Source organism: Zeus faber (genome assembly GCF_960531495.2).
Source record: "Zeus faber genome assembly, chromosome: 5".
NCBI lineage: Eukaryota > Metazoa > Chordata > Actinopteri > Zeiformes > Zeidae > Zeus > Zeus faber.
The window spans coordinates 30,329,985-30,357,287 of NC_137192.1; the positions used below are offsets into that span (position 1 = coordinate 30,329,985).

Consider the following 27,303-nt stretch of genomic DNA (forward strand, 5'->3'; position numbering starts at 1 on the left):
TGTGAGCGTGACTGTTCCTACCATCAGTAGAGTGGCAGCTGAGGAGGGAGGTAGAGCCTCGGGCCAGGGGATGGGGCGGCTGGACTTATGGGGGTCAGCGGGGGGGAGATTGGGGACAGCGGGTAAGGAGCTGGGGGACATGGGGGGAAGGCTCCACCGGCATACACCAGCAAATCACCACTGTTAATGGCAGGGGGAGACAAGCTGCCGGGAGAGTCGGGACTACTGTCACTATGACAGGAGCAGTCTAGATGGATGGATGGAGAGAGAAGAGAGGAGAGAATGAGAAAATGAGAGGGAGAGGAGAGAGAGGAGACAAGACAGGGGAGAAGAGAGGGAGATGGTTTCATTATAAACTAGCCTACTTATCTGTCATTATGTGTCTTTGTATAGAAGTACATGCATCTGTATGGTTGTGTGTATGTGTGTGTACCCAGTTTCCAGAGTGCGTTCATTGCTGCCAGCTCCTTGGCATCCTCCACCATAGTACATAGCTTGTCTGGTACAAAGATGTAATGGGTGGAGGAAATCACCACCTGGAGATCATTGCCCCCCCCACACACACACACACACACACACACACACACACACACACACACACACAAAATGCAGATCACAATAATCAAAATTTAGTGATAACATATATCTTTAGTCCATTATATTATCAGTAGTTTGATGTAACCTTGTAAAGGAGCAGCAGCATCCCGTCCGGCCCAGGTGTGGAGTACAGGTAGTACTGCGGAGAGGACCAGCCGTTCTTCATGCAGTACAGCTCCAGGAGGCTGATGGGGCTGGACAGCTGGCTGGGCTTCAGGGAGTAGAGGCTGGTCGGTGAGAAGGGAGTACCGGGTAGGACGGGAAACATATTTCGCTCTGTGTTGCTGCCTCCTGGAGAGACACGCAAACGCACACACACACACGGTTCATGGGTGTGTGTGGTGCCGGTGTATGAAATGATGCTGCATACTGTCACTGAAAGCCACCTCCACATAACGGCCGTCAGGGCACAAGCACATTGATAAGCGATCTACCACAGTGGTTCTCAATGTGGTGTCCAGGCACGCCCTGGGATCCTCCGAGGGGTCACCAGTAAAATTATGAAGTTACATTTCAGCATTTTTCATTTACAAGACGTTAGCACCATTAGAATGTACAATAATGACTTATCATAGTTTCCCTCCCCTAACAACAGTTATGGATATGGATTTGGATTTTGTATCCAACATAAACATGCAAACACGCTGCATTTCAAATTATTATGCAAATTGGATTTAAGTGTCATAAATATTTAATTTTTTGTTCTTCAATTAAACTCATGGATGTTATTGTGTCCCAGGGTTCTTTGCATCACTGAAATCAATCTGACACCTGTGATAATTAGTTTGCCAGGTGAGCCCAATTAAAGGAAAACTATTTAAGGACATTCCACATTATTAAGCAGGCCACAGGTTTCGAGCAATATGGGAAAGAAAAGATTTCTCTGCTGCCGAAAAGCATCAAATAGTGCAGTACCTTGGACAAGGTATGAAAACATTAGATATTTCACGAAAACTTAACCGTGATCATGGTACTGTGAAGAGATTTGCGGCTGATTCAGAGCACAGACGGGTTCATGCAGATAAAGGCATAATGAGGAAGGTTCCTGCAAGACAAATTCATCCGATTTAGAGAGCAGCTGCTAAAATGTCGTTACAAAGCAGCAAACAGGTATTTGAAGCTGCTGGTGCCTCTGGAGTCCCGCAAACCTCAAGGTGTAGGATCCTCCAGAGGCTTGCAGTTGTGCATAAACCTACTATTTGGCCACCCCTAAGCAACGCTCACAAGCAGAAACGGTTGCAGTGGGCCCAGAAATACATGAAGACTAACAGTCTTGTTTACTGATGAGTGCGGTGCAACCCTGGATGGTCCAGATGGATGAAGTAGTTGATGGTTGATGGATGGCCACCATGTCCCAACAAGGCTGCGACGTCAGCAAGGAAGTGGCGGAGTCATGCTTTGGGCCAGAATCATGCGGCGAGAGCTGGTAGGCTTCCTGAAGGTGTGAAAATGACCTCGGCAAAGTATTGCGTTTCTGACTGACCACTTTCTTCCATGGTACAAAAAGAAGAACTGTGCCTTATGCTATGGGCATAAAAGGAGAGAAACTCATGGTGTGGACCCTGACCTCACCCCGATTGAGAACCTTTGGAGCATCCTCAAGCAAAGACCTATGAGGGTGGAGGCAGTTGGCATCAAAACAGCAGCTCTGGGAGGCTATTCTGACATCCTGCAAAGAAATTCAAGCAGAAACTCCAAAAACTCACAAGTTCAATGGATGCAGGAATTGTGAAGCTGATATCAAAGGGGTCCTTTGTTAACATGTAACTTGATTGAAATAGCTTTTGATTTTAGTAAATATGACCTAATGCTGCACATTCAACAAATGACCATTTTCAGTTCTTTACAACCTATCAAATGTTTTGAAACTCTGTTGTGCATAATCATTTAGAACAGTGCATTTTGAGTTTTTTATTTTAGAAAAAAATACTGTTATCATTGAGAGGTTTGTTCAATAACATTCGAATTATAACGGTTTATGACTTGAACATTAGTCATTTGTCATTTGCATCGACTATTTAGGAAAAGCAAAAAAATATAATTTGCATAATAATTTGGAATGCGGTGTAGACAAAGATCTTCTCAGATTGAGGTCCCTTATCAAATGTGGCCCGTGCCCTAATGCGTATCAAATTGAGGGTCCTTGATATAAAAAAGTTGGGAGCCACTGGACTTATTAGATGCAGTACAGCAGTATGCAAACTAGAAACACACACGGGGTGTTTCTCACCTCCTATAGCTCCAGGGCAGACAGGCTTTCTCTGGGGCGGCAGCAGGGGCATGGGCCTCTGACTGTTTCCTCCCCCCTCTTCCTCCTGGGGATTGAACGGGCCGTCACCGTGTCCCCCTGTCCCCGGTCTACGCCCCCTCACGGATTTTCCTCCCACGGTGGCAACGAAGCCCCCCCTGCCAGCGTGGCGCTTCCCGCCCCCCACTGCGGCCTCCCTGCACCTGGCGGGCTTGGCCAGGCTGACCCCCACTGCCACCCCATCGATCAGGGTGCCGCCAGCCGCATGCAGGGCCGCCATGGCATCCTCGCGGCTGCGGAAATGCACAAAGGCAAAGTCCGTCAGTTTCTTGACCCGCTCAACGGTGTCGGGCACCAGGCGGGAAAACTCCCGCCACAGGGTCTCCTCAGTAGTGCTCTGTGGAAGTTTGGAGACCTTGAGTGTAATCAAAAACAAACACCCACAAGTTAGTTATGCCTGATGGCAATTATTTGAGCTCATCACAATTATCAGTTTCCAACTATTTCCCACTAATTTTCACACAATTTTTCAGTCACCTGCAGGGGGCGACACAATGCAAAACTCAAATGAAATTCAGTTCTATAATATGGAATTACTTCTGTGTCTTTATTATGTAATCAAACAAAATATGGTTTGTGAGCAAAACTGTCGACACTGCAATCAAAAAATGTTTTATTGCAAGAGAAATACATTTGCGATCCAAAAATGTATCAATGCAAATCAGAAACTTTAGTTTGCAAAGCCAAGCGTTTTGTTTGTGAATCTAAAAGTTTTACTCGCTGTTGAGCTGAATCATCCAGTTGGCAACGAAAGAGGGACATTTAAAGTCCATGGAGACTCCATGGAGTGTTAACAAGTCATGTGCACGGGGAGGGAACAGAGCGCACGCGTCCGGAGGGGACATGTCTATCCCCGCCCCGTGCGTGTGACTTGTTTACGTGGACTTCAAAACTCCCTCTCGTTTACTACAGTAATTGTGGATGTTGCTAAGATGTCACTCCGATCGAGACTGTGTAATATAGACGCGTCTTAAATCTTTCAACGTAGGTTCCCCCCACATGACTCAGCTGAACAGCGAGCAAAATTTTGGGATTCGCATACAAAATGTATGGATTGGCGGACAAATGTTTTTTATTTGCTATCAATACATTTTTAATCACAAATTCATTTTACTGAAAATATTTTTTTATTGCACTGTCGATAGTTTTGCTCTGAAATCTGTTTTTAGATTGCAGTGTGAAAGTTTTGTTCACAAACCTATTCTGTTTGATTGCAACACATACAACCAAACTGCATTAAAAATGGTCACGTGCAACGCCAGCACAACAGTCACAGGTTGTCTGTAGTGTCTATGAACAAATAATGCGCCCCCCCCGCAAAATAAAAATAATGTATGTCCGCACACATACATATAAGACTTTGACACGATCCATGGTCTTCTCATCCACATCCTTCACAGGTTCCGCCCAGTTCACCTTGATAGGCTGACCCCACAAGTCCAAGGTTGCTAGTGCAGGCACACGCACGCACGCACACACACACACACACACACACATACACGTTAAAATATAAGGGCTTCAATATAATCACCAGATGAATGTCAAATGTTCATCTTTTAGGATAGTCAGGGTATCAGCAGTTTTTATGCTTCACTCAATTGAGCTGAATTAAAAGAGAGAGAGAGAGAGAGAGAGAGAGACATTGACAGGAGATACGTATAACATCGGCGTTCACTTTCCCTGTCAAGTAACAAATTAAATATGTAGACGGTCAGTCAGTCAGAGAAATAGTTAAACTGTCCATCAGACAGACAGGTGTATAACAGTCAGACACAGTCACCAGACATACCTGGTAGGAGTTTTCTCCTGGCAAGGGCTGCGGCCCTATGGTTCTCATACTCGATGAACGCGAAGCCTCTGTTTTTGGTCTTTTCCGTGGTACTGGGGTAGACAATCACATCCACCACCGCCTCTGTCACCTAGAGCGCGCGCGCACACACACACACACACACACACAGACAGTGAGGGAAATCAACATAAAAATCTCAGTTATGCCATGGGCACAATACGCGAATTCCAGAGTCGTCAGTGTGTACTGTTCACACGACACATCTTTCTGTCTTGTGATGGGGAATCTTTCAGTCTTGTGGTTTCACACTACATGACTGATCGGCGACAGGGGGTCACACATGACAAGATCTTTCAACAGGAGGAATCCCCGACAAGTCCGTTGGGTCTCCAAACTACGTTTTGTCACAAAAACATACACGAGAAGCGACCGGAAATTTGTTTGTTGTTTTTATGTTGTTTTTGTTTTGTGTGCTTGCCCGCACTGTGCAGGCATAACAGTTGTCCAGATGTAATTGCAGTTGGCAACCCATTCATCCAGCCCTGATGACTTAAACTAGAGTCAACAGTCAAATACCGAGAGCAGTGCTGTTTGCTCCGGATGATTGATATTATAGAGCAACCAGAAACCGGTACCAAATCAGCTTGATTTCAGTAACCACCTCAACTTGTATCAGTGTGTGTGTTTATTTGTTTGTGTACCTTCTTCATCTCCTCCATGATTTCTTCTTTACTCTTGTTCTTGGGAATGGGGCCCATCCAAAGGCGACAGTTATCAACGCTTGCACACACTCCAATAAATGCCCCACGACGGATCTCATAGTTGTCCAGCAGGTGTATGGCTCTCTGCGCTTCCTCTCTGAGGACGAGAGACAATTAGTACATGTAGTGTGTACGAATGGGAGTGAGACTGAGGCCCTTTATCAATAGCAGCTACTCAAATAAAGGACAAGGCAAGTCGCCAACTAATACATGGGTAATTTGGAAGGAAAGAACACTGAGAATCTCTATCTTTTTTAATCTAACTTTATGTTTAGTTTGGACCAGGACGATTATGAAGGATATCAAGTGAGTTAATGAAAACGAGAGGAGAGGAGAGGAGAGGAGAGGAGGGGAGAGGAGGGGAGGGGACGGGAGAGGAGAGGAGAAGAGGGGATGGGAGAGGAGAGGAGAGGAGAGGAGAGGAGGGGAGAGGAGAGGAAAAGAGGGGAGGGGAGGGGAGAGGAGAGGAGGGGGGGTGGGCAGGTTTCTGTAGGAAAAAAATGTATAGATTTAAGGACTTTTTAAGGACCTGCAGACAACTTGAGCAAAAGGAGAGGAGTGCATAGTGAAGTCTATTTTATTACATCTAACAGATCCACATCCAAAACACATCCCGTCAATCACACACATCAGCATGCCCCCCTCCCCCACAGTGTCCTTACCTGGTGGTGTACATGACAAAGGCATAGCCTCTATTGTCTCCGCTGAACTCCAACATGAGCCTGAACTCGTAGATCCTGCCGGCCCTCTCGAACACAGGCACCAGTTCATCCTCGAACATGTCCCTGGGGAGCTTCCCCACAAACACCTCGCAGCCACGCGGGGGGGCACTGCCCTGCCAGCCTGAACACAATCAGGGATGAGAGAAGAGTCGGCTTTTGTAATAAGTAGGCAGTGGAGCAAGAGGTGTGAACCCCAGATAGACCAATCCATGGCACTACACCCTGCCAACACTAATAGTTATTGTTTAAAACAATGATTGAAAAAAATACATTTTATAATCGAAATGTTCAGATTATATTAGTATGTTTAAGCGAGATTAATTTGGGTATAAATTCCCAAAGATAATACAATCTAAGACGGTAGGTATACCTAACTAGGGGTGTCACGATTCCAATGAGAAATCAAAAATCGATCGGAATGAGCGTTCATTTCGCACTTGGAAATCACAAGCAGGATCGCAATTCCCCCCATATTTTTGTGTGTAGTTTTATCATGGTGGCCATATCAGGGCGGTCAAGATCCACCGGTAAACAAATGCAGTGTGGGAGGGTGTCAACTGCGGACTTTGAACAGACTCTGAACAGACTTTCATGAAATTTGTTCTGAGTTGGGAGAGCTGCAGTCCGCTCCACGGAGGAGTCCGCCTACCGAATCCCTCAACGCACACTGCGCCCGCCCACCGGGCACTAGGGCGGCAGGAACCAAATTCAAAAAGAATGTGAATATTACTTAAAAAACAATAACAATAAAGTTCAATATAAGTTCATCCAGTTTGCTGCACAGTGATCACACATTAGAGAGAAATATTCACGGTAACGGTGTGCCAAGTCCGCGTCGGTGGAGACCCACGAGTGTCAAGCAAGCGTGCGCCTTTGACCAGAATGTCTAGTGATTCCACAGATGTGGCGATGAAAGTGGGAAATAAACCCGACCATCACAGAGGGAATGAGATCTCGTGCAGAGGCAGACCCTGCCAGCCTTGAGTACCACGAGTGTAACAGGGAGTCTCCCTGGCGTTTGAGTTACTTCAGCTGAGTGACTCAGTTATTCACACCATAGGTGCCTCCTAACAACGCTCATCACATCGTATGCGAGATACTACGGCTAACTATATATAGTAATTTATCTCATTAGGATATACTCCTTGAAATGCATCAACTCGTAAAGGTACCGAACATGTTTACCAACTAGAGATGCACCGATTGGAATTTTCTTGGCCACTTCGATTTCAAATTTTTTTTAAAAGACTGACCTGCCGATTCCGATTTTCATTCAATTGCACGTTCCAATAAAATAAAATACAACACGGAACGGTCACTGAGTTCCAATAAAATAGAATATGGGACTGTCACGACTTCCAGTATAATGCAACCTGTAACCCTCACTGAGTATGACAATCTAATCTTCTTTGTTTACCTTGTGGTACCTCCAAACAGCCGACATTTTCTTTCTTTCACTCTCTTCTCTGAGAGTTAACTAGGCAACTTCGTTACACTACTGAACGTTGGTATCAGGGTTGAGTATCGAGAGTATTTTTACATAAGCACTGTACCGGGGTTTTTTTATTTTTTTTGCGTAGTTTCAGCTGGCATTTCGCACCTGCGTATTTTGACCAAGAATGCATGGTTAATACTCAAAATGCGTGCAGGTTGGCAGGTCTGCAGAGGTTCCCAACCACCTGCGCAAGGACCGTGCTGGGCCGTGGGGAATTTGCCACCAATGTGGGCGGGATTTTTTCAGGAGTGAACTGCGATCTGCTCCACAGCTGAACAGCAGCAGGAAACGGAGTAAATTAAATACATCCTGAGTTTTTATTTGCTTTGTTTGCAGAAAAGATCGCTCCGATCAGAGCTGCAGAGCTGCAGGTAGTAACTTTCCTTTTACTACCAGGGTTCCCCTCTGGCAAAAATAGCACCCGTTTTATCCGCTTATTTTGGTGAGTAACTTAAAAGTTGTGAAATATGTAACTTATTACTATTCTAAAGTCTAGTTTTGCTAAAGCTCTTCACTTTTTAGGTGTGAAGGTTGTATATTCAGAAAAAAAGACCCGATAGTCTAACAATGGAATAGCTGTCAGTGCTGAAAAAAAAACGTTTCAATCGAAAATCGAATCCTTAAAATCGAAAGGCAAATCGAATTGCGGATTCTGAGAATCGTGACACCCCTATACCTAATTAAAGTGGAATTAAATTGATAAAAATTATAACTAATATGGCAGTTGTAAGGTATTTTGTTTGTTTACAGCGAATATAAAATGTATGTTAATATAAAAATGTGCATGTTGGGTGCGAGGGGGGCTGGAGTGGGCTTATCAACTCAATGCGGCCCTGTCAACACACACACACACACACACACGCACCTGGCGGTGGTCCGCCGTACTTCCTCTGTCCGTTCACCTGCATCATTTCATAACCCGTCTTTTCCATCAATGCCAGCAGCGCCACTTCCTTCTGGCACTCGTCCATGTTTGTAAGGAATCTCTATGGGAGGAATTTGTCTCAGGATTCACAGCTATATATATATATATATATATAAACAAATACAAATGGAAAAAAGAGTTATCTACCGTACTGTGCAAGTTTTAGGCACTTGGGAAAAATGCTGTAAAGTGAGGATGCTTTCAAAAATAATTCCGTGAATAGTTCCATGAATAGTTTTTATTTATCAATTAACGACATACAAAGTGCGGTAAACAGAAAAAAACAGATTCGGTAGACTCGCGCGCACTTTTTCAGCCGTATGTTTGGGGTCGTTGTCAGGCTACAGACATACAGTATTGACACACTAATGCTGACCATATAAAATAACTTGTGCCTGAAGCCTTTGCACAGCACTGTACTTCTCCATAAACAATACAACATCAAGGTTTTTAAACGTAAACAAACAGCAACATCAATTTATCCCCCCACAAGTTAATACACCCGTGGCGTGTAAATCATTTTGGGAATGAATGTGGCGGCATTTACATGTGACGTACACACGTTCACGTGGTTGTATTGTTGTGTTTTCTCGTTCGTTGTAGTTTGTGACGTCATCACGTTTCCCAACGTGGTTTTACAACTTCGTACGTCACAGTGGGAGCGCGCTAAGGGTCGCCGCAACCCACACGGCGAGCGGCGTCAAAACACCAGCGGCTGAACTCAAGTGAAATAAAAACACGCGTCTGGTTTGATTCGGTGTCATGTTTGCCCGAAGGCTGTTAAAAGGGCCGGTTAAGATGGCGGCGGGAGGCGGGAAACCGACGTCCGTTCGCGGCCGTCACGACAGGTAGCTAGCTAGAGGAGCCGCGGCTCGGCGTCTTCCCTTGAGCCTTGACACAATTAGGGAATTGAACCGTCGCACGGCTTCATCACGACACCCACTCCTCACGCTGCAGCTTTTTATTCGTTTGGGGTTTTTTTTTTTGGTTGTTGTTTTTTTTTTTTTCCACCAGGACAAATCGCGCAAAGTTTGGCGGTGACGCGCGGCGGCTCCCTCGCCTAACCGACACTTCGCCGTCCCGGCGCAAAAAAAAAAAAAAAATTAAGATGAAATAAAATAACGATAAAAAAAATTCCACTCAAATAATAATTTCGCGATTGTTGAAAAGGTGACGAGGCGGGCGACACTTCGGCCGTGGCCGCGAAGTCGCGTGAGAACCAAAGAATACTTGCATTTTATTCGACTTTCCCGTGCGGAGCGGCGGGAGGCGTCGCGACGACCCGGGGCTTTCTTCCGTAATGAGCGCGGACGGAGCGACACCGAAGCTTCGTGGCGCTGCCCTGCGGCCACCCGCACGGCGCCATCTGGTGGCCGCAACGAGGCAGCGCGGCAACTCAAGCTGCGAGCTGCCGCGCGTCTCAGAGCCGTCGTTTAGAGAGGAGTCGTTCAGGTAGAAACTGAGATATATATTCACCACTGCGTAGCAAATGTGAGATATACACTGTGTGTGCGCGCTCTTTGTTTTTGTTTTTTTCGTAGCCTTTGTATGTAAAGTGTTGATATGGATGTGTCTTCTTTAACAGTAAGTATTTTGTTATGCATCTCAATATGATACAATAAAATAACTAGCTGACATATAATATAGCTGACATGTTCGATGCAATTACAGTAAACAGTCAGTATAAGCCATTATCAACTGACTCATATAATGAGTGGCATAAGTCATACAGTATTGATATTTACGTGACAGTTTTTTTTAATCTTAGTGGGTAATGGGATCGTCTATATTTTTCTGCTAATATATCTCACTTGGGTGTCAAATATACGACCAATACAATTGGGCGGTTTCATCTCCCATTTTATTGTAGGCCAAATAAAAATGGTGAATCTTTGAAACCACCGAATGTCCTGTTAGACATGTAGATATGGGATATGGGAGCTGAAATTTTAAGAATATATATTTTTACTTGATGAAGAAAAATAGTGATCTTTTGGGGGTTTTATTTAAGTCTTTTTTTTTTTTTTTTTTTTGTGAAACGGTAGGGTGGTACAAAAGCCGTGTAAGTCTTTGAATAACTGTTGCAGCACAACTCAATGTTAACACCCAACATCTGAACACGACTCAGAATTCAAGCCAGTTTACAAGTAGCTGCAAGTCGTGCAGTTGTAAGGAGCACAAAGGCATTGTGAATCCAGCTTCTCCTTGTCTAAATGCCACTCAGCTACAGCACAGCCTTGAAGTTTGCCGCAGAATTTAATGAGCGCACCACTGTGACCCAGTCTCATGAAAAACTTTGGCAGGTCTGCCATTCTTAAACTGCTCCAAGACCCATAACCGGTTGTGAGGAGAACAAAGCAAAGGAAAAACCTAATGTAGTCTGATTTCCGACATGCAAGCCGGAAATGTTTAGAGAAAGCAGAGGATGCCTGCGACCCACGATGTCTGTTGTTGTAACTGCTCAGTGTGGTGAGGCGTCATATGGTCGGATGAGTCATCTACATCTACATGTCCTCTGCGGTGTATTATTGGGTAGGTATTGGTGACTGTGGTGTGGGGGTGGTGTGGTTTAAGCAGCCACACCTATAAAACCGGTAAAACCTCCGTCCCCACACACACTCAGGAGAGGAGCCCTTGTCATGGCATGTGTTCCTCTGCTGCTGGCCTTATTCCATCTCACTCACACTCTACAATAAAATGTGTTTTCTGAAACCCTGCTGTCTGTGCCTCTGTGCCGGACGTCCCTTAAACGCCAACTGGGTGGCGTGTGGTAGGCGAAACTGCCACACTGGCTCCTGAACAGGCAGTCTCCGGAACGGGTAAGGGACACAGCACCAGCGCTCTCATGACTGGCAGCAGCAGCACCCAGCGTGTCCGGCGGAGGACCGGGGGGGTGAGAAGCAGCCGCAGCAACCACCACAGGGGTAGGCTTCGTCCTTTTTCCCTGGCCTCAATTCAGTTTGGTGTCGGGGGTATGTGGTGTGGGGATGGTGTGGTTTGAGCAGCCACAACTGTCCTGGGTCTAGGTCATTGGGGCCCAGGATCAGTGTGGCTGTATACCTGTTGCTCGTTGTTTGGTCTAACGAGCAACAGGTAAAACCCCCATCCCCACACACACTCAGCAGAGGAGCCCTTGTCATGACATGCTGTCCATCTGCTCCGGGCTTATTCCACCTAGCCCCCTCTCTACAATAAACTGTTGTGTCTGAAACCCCATCGTCTGTGTCTCTGTGACGGAGGGCCCTGAATCTGCCCCAGTGGCATGGTCGACAGGATACGGGGTGAGGGCAGGAAAGGAAATGCGCCCAGGAGCTGAGGCACATGATGCGGAAACGTCCGCAGCCGGTCCAGGCGAAACAAACTCCGTTAAACCCTTTAAGTTTATCTTCCTGTCGTGCCAGCGAGCCATTCTGTCGCCGTCACGAATAAAATCCTCATCCGCGCTCCACTGCCCAAATGGCTCCTTCGCCCTTCCTCAACCCGTACATGTGGGTGGAGACTCCCACAGTGACATCAACACTTGCGTCTCAAAGACAAAGTTTTGATTTCTACCCATGGAGCACTAATGGAAAATGTATAGTCTTTTTATTTGGTAAGCTGATAGAATACAGAACAGTTAGTGATTATCAATTCATAGTGAGTGTCCCGCTTGGATAACCTAACCCTGCACAGTCACAAACACACACACACACACGCAAGCACATGCACGCACACACACACACACACACACACACACACACACACACACACACACAGACATACACACACACACCCCCACCCGACCCCCACCCACCCACACACACACACACACACACACACACGCGCACACCGCTGGATTGTTTACCCCTCTACTTCATACAGTGTAAAATGCAATCTTTGAAAGGAAACAGTGAGATTATTATGATTATTATGGTTTCCAATAACATCATAGAAAAAAGGAAATGTCATAAAATTAAAACAAACTTAATCCTACACCTTCTTCTAGAGTTTTGGGGGATGGTGCTGACGGGGATGGTAGCTCAGGCGGTAGAGCTGGTGGTCTAGTGGTCTAAAGGTTGCTGGTTTGATCCCAGGCTCCTCCTGCTAGCATGCTGTAGTGTCCTTGAGCAAGACACTTAACCCCTAATTGCTCCTGATGGCTGCGTCCGTCGGTGTTTGAACAATTGTAAGTCGCTTTGGATAAAAGCGTCTGCTAAATGTAAATGTAATGTAAAAAAGGAAGGGCAATAATACCAGTGATTGTGTTTGATTTTGCGCTGCTTTGTACCCACTTGTGATTACAGTGTGTGTGTGTGTGTCTTTCTGCGGTACGCTGTCAGTGTGTGTGTGTGTGTGTGTGTCTTTCTGTGGTACGCTGTCAGTGTGTGTGTGGGTGTATGTGTGCGTGGGGGGTGGTACTATAATGAGTTTGTTTTTTTTCAACTGGACACACTGTCATTTCCTTTTGCATTTGTCATTTTTCCAACCTTCTTCCATCTGGGATTTGCGGTCCATGAATGTAGACTAAAGAGGAGTTTAATACACTGTCGTCATCTTCTTTACGTAAATGACCAGATTTTTGTGTTCTGTTCTGACACATCCGACGAGGTGAAATTGAACCTTTTGCCCTTCTCATTAGAGGAATGTGTTGCTGTTTGGTTACGAGCAGCCACTAGAGAGCGGCATCATCTCAACTCAAGCTGAGCACAGACAATGGGATCTTTTTGGAAACTCGATTTTAAATGTACCCCTCAATGAATGAGTAGGTAAAACTGATGTTAATTTCAGAAAACAGAAAGTTAATACAATATAATATAATAATATTATATTAGTATATATATAATATGTAATATATATATCATATTATATATTAAATCACAATTATGAAATTAAATCATTGAGCAATGTCATATGAGCAATGTCCAGTGCATAGACAAACTGTCACAAGATGACTGGCTATCATCCCACTTCTATCTCTTAGGAGGAAATGTATTCTTAATGTTGTCCCCATTACATTTTTGTTTTCCTGCTTTCCTCTCTAGAGTATTGCTCAGTTTTTACGGGTTCTATTTCCGTAACTCACACAAGGCTCAAGGATGTCGAAGCGGACTCAAAAGTTTTCCACATCCATGAAGGTCTTTGGAATGCCAAGGATTTCATAATAAACACATGAGTGGAACCTGTCAAATGTTTGATGCAAGAGGAAAAGTAAATCCTTTAAATTTAGTTTGCTAAATAAAGTGTTAATTTTTACATGTTGTTTTTGTATATTTACTGAATAGGTAATAATAATCCAAATGACTAATGATTTAAAAAAATGTGATGACGGTAGGGGTGTGCCAGGGCCACGTTTTTGCCTGTATTTCTTGTGGCGCTGCAATTATTTAGTAGGATGTAATTCACATTTATAAAATACTAGTGCATGCCCATTCAAAATGTAAGACTTTATAAGACATTTTAATGGCATAGTTTAACAAAATGTCAGCGATTCAGTCCTGTGTCGCACAATGGAAGCTGAAACCGCCGGTTAAAATCATACACCGGGGTAACACTCCCTTTGTGACTCAGTCGCAGAACCCTGAAGCCCCGCCCACCGCTGGCTCGCTGTTCGCTGTTTATTGAAAGCTTATTAATATTAAGGGTGTCGCATGTAATATGGGGACCCGAGGGCCGCACGTCTTTGGGTCCCCAGCAATACACCTGCCAAGTGTGAAATAGATCCCATGAAAGGTTGTCGAGCTTATCAGAGGACATCCAGACAGATGGCGATTCCTGCCTTTATAGATAGACTACTACATGCCCAGTCTATCTACAAGATCTATAAGAAGCCCGTCTTAAGACATTTTAGTGGCACAGTTTAACAAAATGTCAGTGAGTGTGTCCTGCATTCCCGTTCACAAAATGGTGCAGTTTAACTAGCAACTTTGGAATAAAGAAATAAGTCAGCAAAACCAAGGAGCTGATTGTGGACTTTAGGCGTGGATCACAATCGAGGACGCACGCGCCCTTGTGGATTAATGGGACTTCTGTCGACAGGGTGAGCAGCTTCAGATATCTGGGAGTCCACATCACAGAGGACTTAACATGGACTGTACACACAGACACTCTGGTGAGAAAGGCGAGGCAGCGTCTCTACCACCTCAGGCAGCTAAGGAAATTCCGGGTCTCGTGAGGATCCTCAAGTCCTTCTACTCTGGAGCAGTGGAGAGCATCCTGACAGGCAACATCTATGCCTGGTTTGGGAACTGTACTGCCCAGGACAGGCGGGTCCTGCAGAGGGTGGTGCGTTCAGCCGAACGTACCACTGGAACTACCCTCCCCCCCCTTGCAGGAGCTATACACCAGGAGGTGTAGTAGCAGAGCCTGCAGGATCATGAAGGATCCTCACCACCCCAACAACGGACTGTTTCAGCTGCTGCGGTCAGGCAAGCGCCTCCGCAGTCACGCAGCGAGAACAGAGAGACTGAGACTGAGTTTTTTCCCGCAAGCCATAAGAACTGTCAACGCTGAACTCACCAGGGGTCCTAACACATAGGCTCCACTACCTACTGTACTGTATGTAGCATGCTGTACCGCATACTGTATCACTGTTCAGGGTTGTCCGTGATGCCGTATTGCTGCGCCGTACTGTTGTATACTGTGCTGTATTATCCCAAACACTACCTCACTCTATTCACATTCACATGCCACTTTAATTCACATGCCACTTTAATGCACATATCTGTATATACATAGGCATATTCCCTCTATCTATACCATTTTATTTCATTTTATTTTTATTGTATTTTATTCTATATATTTTTATCTTATTCTATAAGTATTCGACTTACTGTATTACGTTTTAGGAGTCAGTTAGTCTTAGTTAGTCGGTCTATTAGAAAGGAATTTTTACTTTTATTTTTTCCTAGGACATACTGTGTGCTATCACCGGGTGCGTTGCATTACATTTCACTGCATATATGTATGAAAGTATGTATATGTATGTGACAAATAAAAATCTTGAATCTTGAATCTTGAATCTTGAATAAGCACCGATTGTGAAAATATAGCAATATTAGAACTTTATGTGGACGGCCAGGCACTCCGCTCGCCGCTCAGGGGTCTCCCCTCACCTGCGTGTTGCTGGCCAGGTGTGCGTCCCTTGCTTCACATATGAGATTAATTCACAAATCGCCCCACGTAGTGGAATTGGACGATGACGTTACAAATCGCCCCGCTTATTGGAATTGGATCATGATGCCGCAAAGCACCCCAGCTGCCCAGAGCGGCCCACTGTTGTTTATTGAACGTTTATCAATATTGTGTCGCGTGTCCAAATTGCACCAAATTCGACACTGCACGTCCTTGGGTCATCAGTGATACGCCCGCTTCCAAGTGTGAAGTCGAGTTGTCGAGATAATCAAAAGACAGACAGACAGACAGACAGGCGGACAGGCGGACAGGCGGACAGGCGAACAAGCGGGCAGATGGACACACAGAGATTCTTGGAATTATAGTTTGATATTTTTAATTACCGGTTCAAATATTTCCACTTCAAATATTGAGTTTATATCTAAGTTAAATAAAATAAAATTTATATTACAATTAAAAGAAAACATCATATTTCATAATATGTACATAATATATAATATGTATTTGTAGTTATTGAAATGAAAAGGAAGATAATCAAAGCTAAGCATTGGCACCAGCTACGGATATACAACTAAATGCAAAGAGCTTGGAGTAGGTCCTCCTCCAAGACACAGTCATTCCTGCTTTCGGTTTTTCACTTCCATTGCTTATGACCAACATCATCGACATGCTGTTTTCAACACGTTGAGTCATTCTGAGGTCAGGGAAGAGATTGTTTAGTCAAGCACCGGAGCAAGCACCAGGTAATTGTACTTGACACAGTCCAATCGTCGTTGATCCACAGGGTTCTTCTCATCAGCTTCGCATTCTAAAGCAGCAGTGCTTACTCACCAAAAAACAGCTCCTTTCAAGACAACTTTGTTCTCAATCTTAATTGTGTGAGTGTGTGTGCATGTGTGTGTGTGTGTGTGTGTGTGTGTGTGTGTGTGTGTGTGTGTGTGTGTGCGCAAATATGTGTTTGTGTTCATCAATGCATATGCAGGGCTCACCGTCAACTCGTGTAACGCTGGAACATCACCAGAATCACGCAAGAGAATTTTCAATAAGGTGTTCGACCATAAGGTGGCCTCTACTGAATCAAAATTAGTACAATTGTATTATCAATACCTCCTGTAATGTGTGTGTATACTGATGCACACTGATGTAGTTCTGACAGCCCATAGCGACCTTGGTTTTTTTGAAAGGCGCTATATAAATTATTATTCTTCTTATTATTATTATTATTATTGACCCTCAGGATGACGTACACCTATAACATCTCATTCACTTGCTATAGGAAGACTATTTAATTTACATCCTGTTCCAATATGCCCTCATTGCTGCTCTGACCCCCACCCACCAGCCCGGCCTCCACCCACTGTATCGGAAGACGGGGCGAGGCAGCAGAGAAATGAGGGGCCAGGTCACATTATGTGCCTCGCTGGCCGATGCGAAAGCCGTTGACCTCCAGTGGGATGTGAGTTATAGTGATATCCCCCCACGTCCGATGTAGCTGCCAGCCCCCTGGTCCCATGGAGAGGAATAAGAGCAGTAACATTCCGTCTCAAAACTTCCGGAAACCTCTCCCCAAACATTATCCTTCATCTGTCAACACACACTGCATTCCCGGGAACAGAAGATGGATACATGTGCATCGAAAATGCCTCTAATGGGTTTATTCCCAGGCCACACCATGGCACCCATAACCGATGCCCCTATTCCCGAGACAAGGTTTGCTCGGCATGGTTCAGTGCAGGGGACATGGTGCAAACAGCAAATAGCCTCCACCCAAAATGGGATTGGTTTAAAAAAACGTTCAATACACATATAATGTGACACTATCTCTCTTTATTTGTAACTATTACAAAAAAAAATGAATGCAAGGTAGACTTCCTAGGCTTCAACGTTGCCCTAATTCACAACAGCCGTAGCAGGGAGTGTCAGAGATAAGACGAAGCTGAGGTTTTATAAATACAATGGTCTGTATATACTCTTAATGCCAGCGGTGTTTAGTCAGCTCTCAAGGACTTGTTTATTAACATTGAACTTTTTTTTTTTCACTCTGGAATCACTAATGTCGCATTGATATACAGCCCCACAGAGACAGAAATAAAAGCACGTTTTGGCCATACAATGCGAGGGGGGTTCTAAATATTTATCGATATGTGGAAAAATAAAACTGGGTGTCCAACATTTAGTTAGAAACCCTCACAGTATATAAATGTTCACCCTATGATTTGAATCTTTCAGGAATACTCTTCATCATAGTGTCCAAGGTCATTCCCGTAGAAAAGGTCATGGGAAGTTTCTTTCCGCTGATTGATCCTTTCAGAAACACACTAATGGCGTGAGTGTAGCCTGCGTGGTGCAAATGGGCTCTTGAACAGGTTCTTGTGGGAAATAATGAGAAGCCCCTTATCCCGTATGACATCATAATTCTGTAAGCCGAGAGAAGTTATTTCATTAGGGATGTTCACCCCCCCTCCCTTCTTTTTTTTGCTCTTAGGCATATACCCCTGGACGGTTAAAAACGCATCAACTTCAAGAGTCCGTCTGCCATCTGCCGGGTTTTATCTATGGAGATAAAAGTTCTTGTAGGGAATATCCTGGTTCGGATGAACAACCTGTTTGAATTCGACCACGACTTGGTCCCACCTCCCTCTTAAGTTGGTTCGAACGCAAAGAGCCGGGAGCCAGGCTCGCCGACGACACGAGTCTGGCAGAGGTGCCGTGATCACACATCGTCGTCATCGTCGTCATTCTGTGGCAGCGCCCGCTGGCGGTAACAACCTGTCTGACTCCCCCGCTGAGGTAGCTGCCCCGCTGGGTCCTTGCAGAGCAGGTACTGCTCCCAAATCTTCCGAAAGGCTCGGCGGAACTTTGTGATGCGGAAGGCATAAATGATGGGGTTGACGGCCGAGTTTCCGTGGCTCAGGAGGATGCAGAAGTACATGAGGGCAATGGGGCTCTTGCTGTTGGGGCAGAAAAGGGTGATGCAGTTGTGGATGTGAAGTGGGAGCCAGCTGACAGCGAAGAAGAACAGGACCAAGGCGAGGGATTTAGCCAGTTTAAGCTCCTTTCCGTAGTAACGTCGGGGGTCTATGTGGCTGGCCGTGACCTAGAGACAGAAAAACAGGAAATCATCTAGGTTGTCTTCTCTTCACGGGGCAACATTGGTTGTCGAGCATAACTGCTTCGACTAAATGTCTTGTTCCTGAGTGACAACCCTACTGAAGGTCCTTCGGGGGTTGACGGGCCCAATAAATGAGCCTGATCCTGCTCTACACAGTAAAAAAGAAAGACTAACTTACCTTTTTGTTGAGGTGTTTGTGGATCATGTAGAAAATCTCGACATAGATGACCAGCATGATGAGCAGCGGGAGAAGCACCCAGCCGAAGAAATTGAAGTACACCATATATTGCATGCTGATGACGTTCTCAAACCGACAGGTCACCACGAGGTTGTCAGTCCCCAGGGAGCCGTTCTTGCGGAGACCCTGCAGGTTATTCCAGCCCAGCATGGGCATCAGGCCCACGACGAAGGACACCAGCCAACACACCCCCACGGCCATACCAGCACGCCGCGCCGTCACTATTCGCCTGTAGCTATGGCAACAATAAAAAACAAGATATACCTGTCAGGACCAACAATATCTTGAGATGAAAACAGAATGACTGTACAGGTGTGCTTTGGTATTTTCCTTCATTTATTTTATAAGTTGAGATCCAAAAGGAACCGAGAAAAAAAAATCCTCTAACTATCCATTAGCTCTTACATAATGTTAGTAACATTTGTAATTATTTCTTAACTAAACTAAAAAGGAATACTTCTGTAGGTGTTGGAGATTACCAGTTGTGTATTCATCCATACAATGACTTTCCATTCTATTGCTTGGATCCATTGCATTGTCTGCTAGAGATAAAAATTTGACATTTTTTGTGGTGGACTGAATCCTTGTTAAGCTTATTTAGAATTTCAACAAAAACTTGTGAGGAGTTTGTTCGTGCGTTGACTCAAGACAACAAAAAGGAAGTAAATTACCACAAGATATAGATGAGCCTATGCTTTCTCTAAGATTCCTCATCGCATATCCATAAACACACATTCATTCAAACAATGCATTCCCCTTCCTCTCCCTCTTTCACCCCAGCCCTCACCGCACACACCACATGGACAATTACGCAGAATGAGCCAGGATGACAGACGCAGACAGACGGGAAACACCCACGGACAGACACGGTCCAGACCCTCTCATGTGGCGTAGTATCACAATTCTTGAAAAAAACAACACCGTTCTGTAACCACTGTAACATTCGGTTTAATTATGCCGGACATCTAGAAATGATGTCTTGAATGTCCCGAGGTCCCCTCTTCACGGATTCTGTCGTTATCTTGAAGGTTTTGTCTCCTTTGTCCCCAGACTCTACATCTACACCAGCTACGGCAATTCCCATGCAGATAAGTTATCGACATTGTCTTGTGGCGGACAACGCACCCTGCGTACAACTCCTCATGGCAGTGAGACCAGGGGCTTTTCAGATCCTCACAGTAGGAGGAGGCGTAGGAGGCAGACTCAACTTCTGCCTCATCTTGTCAACTACACTCGAGCCAGAATTGCACCAATGAATTGAATCTAAAACATGTGATTAGGATTGTAGACGATAGATCCAGGAAAATGTCACTGGTGAGAATTAACAGATGAGGATGGTGGTGTGGGGGTGCTGTGGTTTAAGTAGCCACACCGTCTTGGGTAAAAGTAATTGGGCCCGGGATTGGGGTGGCTGCACGCCTGTTGCTTGTCCGAGCAATGAACGAGCAACAGGTAAATCACCCATCACCACACACACACAAGGAGAGCCTCCATCATGATGTGTCCATCTGCTCCCGGCTTGTTCCATCTGGCCCACTCTCTACAATAAAATGGTGTGTTTGCAACATCTCTGCCTGTGTCCCTGTGTCGGAGGGTCCTGGAAATGCCACTCGGGGTGGCAGATGGCAGGTGGAACTGCCACAAGGACATCCAGTTAAAGTTCAGCTATTGAACTTTCCATTGATTAGAAGTATAAACCTCCATAAGAAGTATTTGATTAAATTACAAAAGTCATTAACCAAAGTGAAGGCTCTGAGGGATCGAGCTCAAGTATATTCCAGTGGAAATGTTGAGGCTTTCTCCTGTCGGCCAAAACAATATTAACTGTCGTAATCATATTTGCCCTTGACTGCCACTTGGCTCAAACACAGGCCTGTATCCTTGCCATGAGAGCTCTTCACCTTGCAACAATGCAGCAGATGTATATACCGTTTGGCTTTGGCGGATTGAAAATTGTACTTTGAAAATGCAGCATGTCAAGGAAAATAAAAAGCATCATGATTTGTCAGTTCACTTGAGTAAGTGGGATAAAGGTTTGAAGAAACCATGTGTTTTTTAATACTTTCATGGACAGGATGTGGTTAGAACACAACAATCCCACATGCGCTTTTAGCACAAAATAAGAGCGCAGATTTCTCCCCACGGGTGTGTAATTCAACATAGCTCTAGTGTGTCAGAGGGCCCGTTCTGTGGCACTCACATTGTCCGCTTTTTGATGTTAACATCATTAACCCATCATTAAACAATAACGTTGGCTGTACAAATAAATGTACTGTATGTGGTAATGTGACAAAGATAGGAAAGCAAGAGACATAACTTATGGCAATGGTTCTCAACGTCGGGTCCGGGAGACCGTCGAGGGGTTCCAGGGGGTCCCCAGCAAAATGATTCACAGTTAAACTTCACCGTTATTTCATTTAGAAGATGAAGGTTTAGCACTGTAAGACAATGTGCAATAATGACTGATAATAGCTTCCCCGTTCACTGTTATCTCCTCTAACGAGACGGATATGTCGGAGCACTCTGCAGATGATTTAGAATGCAGCAGCTTGCCTGGTTTTCAACCAGCCCAAGCATGCCCCCGTCACGCCTCACTTCATCTCTCTTCAGTGGTTCCTTCTAGCTTCCAGCATCAAGTTCAAAGCCTGGCCAACAGGGAAGTCACTGGGTCTGCACCCACACACATTGTATTACGTATCGGGCCATATGGCCCAACCTGCTCCATTGTGCCTCCACTGTGTGGAATGAGCTCTCAGTCCACTCTTCTCATGTGCAGTGCCCCAATGGAGGAATGAGCTCCCTTGCGCGTTACGCACTGCAGAGACACTCACAACCTTCAAGAAACACCTGAAGATCCTGTGCTTCCAGGGACACTGTTCCAATGGTTGATGTATGCTTTGTTTTATTTCCAGCCTCTCATGTAAGACACTTTGGACAATAGAATCTGCTAAATGAACAAATATATAATGTATAACGTAAATGTAACTATAGTATAGACTGGTATGGAACTTGGGACCAAATAATTTCAACAATATATATTTCATCAAACTGAGGGTTCGTGATATGAAAACGGTTGAGACTGCCTGATTCTGCCTGAAACTGATTTTGCCTGAAACAGTGAGTCTACATGAAACAGTGAGTCTGCCTAAAACAGTGAGTCTGTCAGAAACAGTGAGTCTGCCTGAAACAGTGAGTCCTGAGCCCTGAAAACAAGGCTATGGGAACATAAATAATAATAATAATATTAATCATTATTATTATTATTATTATTATTTAATAAAAATAACAATAATAATAATAATTACAATAACAATAATTATTATTATTATTTAATAATAATAACAATAATAATTACAATAACAATAATAATTATTATTATTATTTATTATTAATAATAATAATAACAATAACAATAATAATAATAATAATAATAATAATAATAATAATAATAATAATAATAATAATAATAATAATAATGAATAAATATTAATACCTATGTATATAAGGCTGGAAATGAATAACTAAAGAGCATATACAAAACATAAAAACAATTAAAATAATAACAAAATGAGCATGTCTTCTTTATGTTATAGTTTTTATTGCCTGCCTCACCTCATGGGTATCTTGACCCGCAGGTAGCGGTCCACGGCGATGGCCAGCAGCGCCAGGATGGAGCTCTGGGTGAGCAGCAGCATGGTGCACACCCAGATCAGGCAGCTGTAGAAGTGCGCCCGCAGCTCCATGCTGACGGTGACGGCCAGCGGGATGGCGAGCGCCCCGACCGCGATGTCCGCCAGCGCCAGGGACACGATGAAGCAGAAGGTGGTGTCCCGCAGCGAGCGGTTGAGACGCACGGCCCACACCACCATCACGTTCCCCACCACCGAGGACACGGCGATCACCACCTCCATGCCGATGTAGAACGCCTGGAGCAGATCCGAGGGCATCGTCCCGCCGTGCGATGGTCCGTCCGAAGGGGGGGGGGGGGGGGGCGGGGGGGCGAGTCCGATAAGTGGCAAGATCCGTCCTCCCGTGGCTCGGCGTGTTTTATTGTGCCCGCGTACTTTTTTGGGACAGGACCGTGGGCTGCCACCGCTACTGCCGCCGCTGCCGCTACCTCTGCCGCTGCCCCTGGAGCCGCCGCCGCCGCCGCTTTATTTATTCGGCTCGGGGCGCACTGCAACCCCACCTCCACCCACAGAACCCTGTTGGAATTCCGACGAATCCCACAAGTGGGACAGGATAGTGGGCCACAGCTGGATTTCCCAAATTAGGTGGAAAGAGGAATGACCTCCAAACGTGCCAACCAACCCCCCCCCCCCCGCCTGAAACAGTGCACCCCCCCCCCCCCCGCCTGAAACGGTGCACCCCCCCCCCCCCGACGCTTAGAGTAGAGGTGGGCGGCGGATCGATATCAAAAGTATCGATCACCGATACCACGTCTCGTTTTGAGGGTCGATTCAGGCGTCAATGACAAAAAAGGGATCAGCCTCTCTCTCAAAAATAAGTTATAAGAATAAATAATAATAATAATAATAATAATAATAATAATAATAATAATAATTATTATTATTATTATTATTATTATTATTTATTCTACGTCTATTCTCGTCTATATTCCCTCACAGCGGCTCGGCTCGGAGATCCTTTCCACCTTTCCACACGCGCGTCGCCCACTCGGGTGCCGCGCGGCGCGGGGTCGGTTCCACGAGACGCTTCTGCGGACGGTGCCTTGTGCCGCCTCCCGCCCGAGGGCCCGGCTCCTTGTTTTCTTTCTTCTTTTTTTTTTTGTAAATCAATACAAGACCCAGAAGCGCCTCACTCGGCAATAAAATGAAGAGCCAAGCGTGGCGACACTGTGTTTGTTGTGCCCCCTTGGAGCGCAAATTTAAATGGCAGAAAAATAAATGCATGAAAAATCACAAATAACATTCTGAACAGAGCGGACATATTTCTCATTTCATATTATATCATACAAATTCAGTTAAATATGTCTCTGTATAGAGTTGTCTAATTATGTATTAACTATACTATTCCATAGGTAGTGTTATTTATCTTATACAATTAGAATAGTTGTTCTTTAACATCAATGTGAAAAATGTAAAAATGTTGTTTTAGATTATAAAATGTATTCTGCAAATGATAATGTTTAGTATAATCACATTGAATAATTCTAGTGATATATGAGCACACATTCCAATCATAGGTCAAATTTGGATGAAATATGATGCATAGATATCGGTGACCGACCCAGTAGGACACACACACACACACACACACACACACACACACACACACACACACACACACTTTCCCAATCCCAGTGGTGGAAGAAGTACTCACATTTTATTCAATGACAAATCTTTTTTTAATCTGCAGATGAGTTCTCATGCGTATCCTGATTAGAATTTACACCAAATACTATATGTGGTGCCAGAGTAATTTGCATATGAACCGAATGAATCATTGATGCAGCATCGTAAAATAGATGGGAAGATAGATGGTTTTTATATTTGTATTTAGCAATTTATTTTTGCTTTGGCTTGATTTATGCTTATATATATGTATATACACTATATATATATATATATATATATATATATATATTTATTTATATACATATGTGTGTGTGTGTGTGTGTGCCATGCTGTATTTGTTTATTGTGATTTATTTAAAATCCAAGAACTGTTTGAATCAGGATTGCGAGAGATACGGAAAGGAATTGAACGGCATAAAGATCAAAGCAATGACTTGCGGAAAAGGTGAAATTCACAAGATCAAAATGAAACTGGAGGACTCGGTATGACAGCGTCACGTGCACAAGTGCAAATTGATAAGTTGGATCAATGAAGATCGAAGGTGTCTGGAGGAAATTACATGCAGAATTGGACAAGCAAAAATGGCTTTGTCGGAGAAAAAAGAACCTCTGTGAAGCAACATCTCCATCGCAGTCAAGAAAAAGGTCACTGAGACGTCGATCTTTCAGTGCCTAACATGTGGCTCAGAGACCTGGACATTGACAGAGGAAGCAAAGCGAAGGACAGATGCATTTGAGGTTCCTGGAAGTGGGCGGGGAAGACATGTAACTTCATGAAGAAGACTACAGGGAGGAAATCTGTTTGCGGGGCGCACCCTGAGAGATGTGCCCTGACGTGGAAGGCCGATCGAAGGGAAACGAGGAGTGGGAGGAGACGGAGCGGAGCAAGAAGATACGAACAGCCCAAGTTCAAGTTCAAGTTCAAGAGATTATTTGTCACATACATACACATACGGTCATACATATATGCAGTGAAATCACAAGAGGCCGAGGCTGAGGAGAGCAACGGCAGAGGGCCATGACAGCCGACGGCACACCATGATTTTCTGATTAATTGTACGTTCTCTGTACTTTTTCCCTGCGTTCCTATAAGGGTTACTACTCAATGAGATCTTTTTAATAAGCTGAGGGGTCCGGGTCCATCTCAGAGTTTTGGACAGGGTTGCAACAGGAACCCGCCGACGGTTCCTGATTTTGGTGAAAAAGGAAGTGAATGTTGATGATCTATACAGAGATTTAACTTGAACAAATTGTAGTTTCTTTGTTTCGCTTTTAGATGTCGATGATTCTTCTGTGGCTTCTCTGACTTCCATTCTCTTCCTCATAGTAAAACACAAGTGTTAATTAAATGTGGATTTAAGAAAACCCGTCATTTTGAAAATCTTTTTCCAGCTGGGACACCACAAACTATTTTGTGATGATAAAAATCACGATTTATCCCTCACAATAAAGAAATCATGTCCCTTCTACTTAGAACACTAACTCCTATGTGTAGGGGTGGAAAGTAATACATAGTACTAATAGTACTAAAATGACTAATTACTAGTATTACTCATATGTAGTAATAATAATAATGACTATAAGTAATGTACTTAACAACAATTTGTTTTGTATTTTCACTTCCTTCCACTTTAGGGGACTTACTACTTTATTCCGCTTTGCTTTGAAAGGGATGTCTGAGCCTCCACTAGATGTGACCCACCACATACTTTAGGGTGATTTGGCGGCTTTCGACTTTTTTTCCGCACCAATTGAAAGTGGAGAATCAGAGCTTCCAAGCAAGGTGTCACTTCTGCAAACCAAGCAAATATTTTTAAGCTATGACTTGTTTCTGACAAGGGTGTGGCAAACCGTGTTTCTGAGAAAAACACCTTGAAAGTTCAGCCGAGACTTGCTTCATTCAGCTCCCAGAATGCAAATGGGCGACGCCACATTGCTAATTAACATACTGCGGAATGGACCAATCACTGCTTTGTTCTTGTGTTTTGAGGGAACGTTGAACAGCGTCAGCAACACACAACTGGTTTTGTTTTTAAAAAAAGCTTTCATTTAACAGTAACAATAGACATGTTTCATAAAAGTGGAATTATTTTATCTTATTTTATAAATCACCAACCTCAACGGACTTCATCACGTCATCAACCTCTTCCGTTGTAACATTTACATTTACATTTAGTCATTTAGCAGACGCTTTTATCCAAAGCGACTTACAATTGTTCAAACACCGACGGACGCAGCCATCAGGAGCAATTAGGGGTTAAGTGTCTTGCTCAAGGACACTACAGCATGCTAGCAGGAGGAGCCTGGGATCGAACCAGCAACCTTTAGATCACTAGACCACCAGCTCTACCACCTGAGCTACCATCCCCAACAACTAACAACAGTGGGCGTGTCGTCGGTCTCCTCCGGTGGTTCCCGAAAATATTCCGGTTTCATCGTCACATTTGGCTTGAAATCCGCCGTTTGAAATGTTCTCCTAGTCGGGGATAATATCAGATTCAGCAGCGCTGTCGGAGAACTGACAATCACAGCAGGAAATGAAGTCCAGTACGCGCGGCTTACACTGACTTGGATCTATCGCACTGGATCCGCGAAGGTCTGTGATATGATTAAGATCTTCCTCCACCCGCTTCTCCTAATCAATAACAACACAGAGTTTTCACAGACAAGTGAAACCGGATCCTCGTCTTGTTTACGGAAGTGACGTCGGTGACACGCTCCCTCCGCAACGACGTCTCCGTGTGTGTGTGTGTGTGTGTAAAAGTAGTATGATTTAATGGTTGAACTCTATCAGAGAGGCTTCACATTAGGACTTCCCATCACATGGAATATGGAGGAAATGATCTTCACCCGGACGCTCGCTTTTAAGGAAGCGATCGATCAGCGTTGTTCAGCGCTGTTCAGCGTCTCGATAAGTGAATCGCGTTTC

At 44.5% G+C, this 27,303-nt stretch overlaps 2 protein-coding genes across 2 annotated transcripts; both read right to left on the minus strand.

Moving 5' to 3' along the window:
* Positions 1-23: 23 nt before the first annotated feature.
* On the minus strand, positions 24-8,643 carry rbm46 (RNA binding motif protein 46; the record flags this gene model as incomplete). The annotated part of the gene is made up of 9 exons (XM_080001117.1): positions 24-130; positions 434-536; positions 683-888; positions 2,828-3,260; positions 4,256-4,353; positions 4,695-4,824; positions 5,396-5,552; positions 6,118-6,298; positions 8,538-8,643. 9 exons carry the CDS (start codon positions 8,641-8,643, stop codon positions 24-26), a joined length of 1,521 nt encoding a protein of 506 aa, XP_079857243.1.
* Positions 8,644-18,039: 9,396 nt separating this feature from the next.
* LOC307230257 (adenosine receptor A1-like) lies at positions 18,040-23,100 on the minus strand. The gene is made up of 3 exons (XM_080000502.1): positions 22,670-23,100; positions 18,998-19,292; positions 18,040-18,804 (listed from the first exon to the last, which is right to left on the minus strand). Exons 1-3 carry the CDS (start codon positions 23,002-23,004, stop codon positions 18,421-18,423), a joined length of 1,014 nt encoding a protein of 337 aa, XP_079856628.1. The 5' UTR covers positions 23,005-23,100; the 3' UTR covers positions 18,040-18,420.
* Between the last annotated feature and the right edge of the window lie 4,203 nt (positions 23,101-27,303).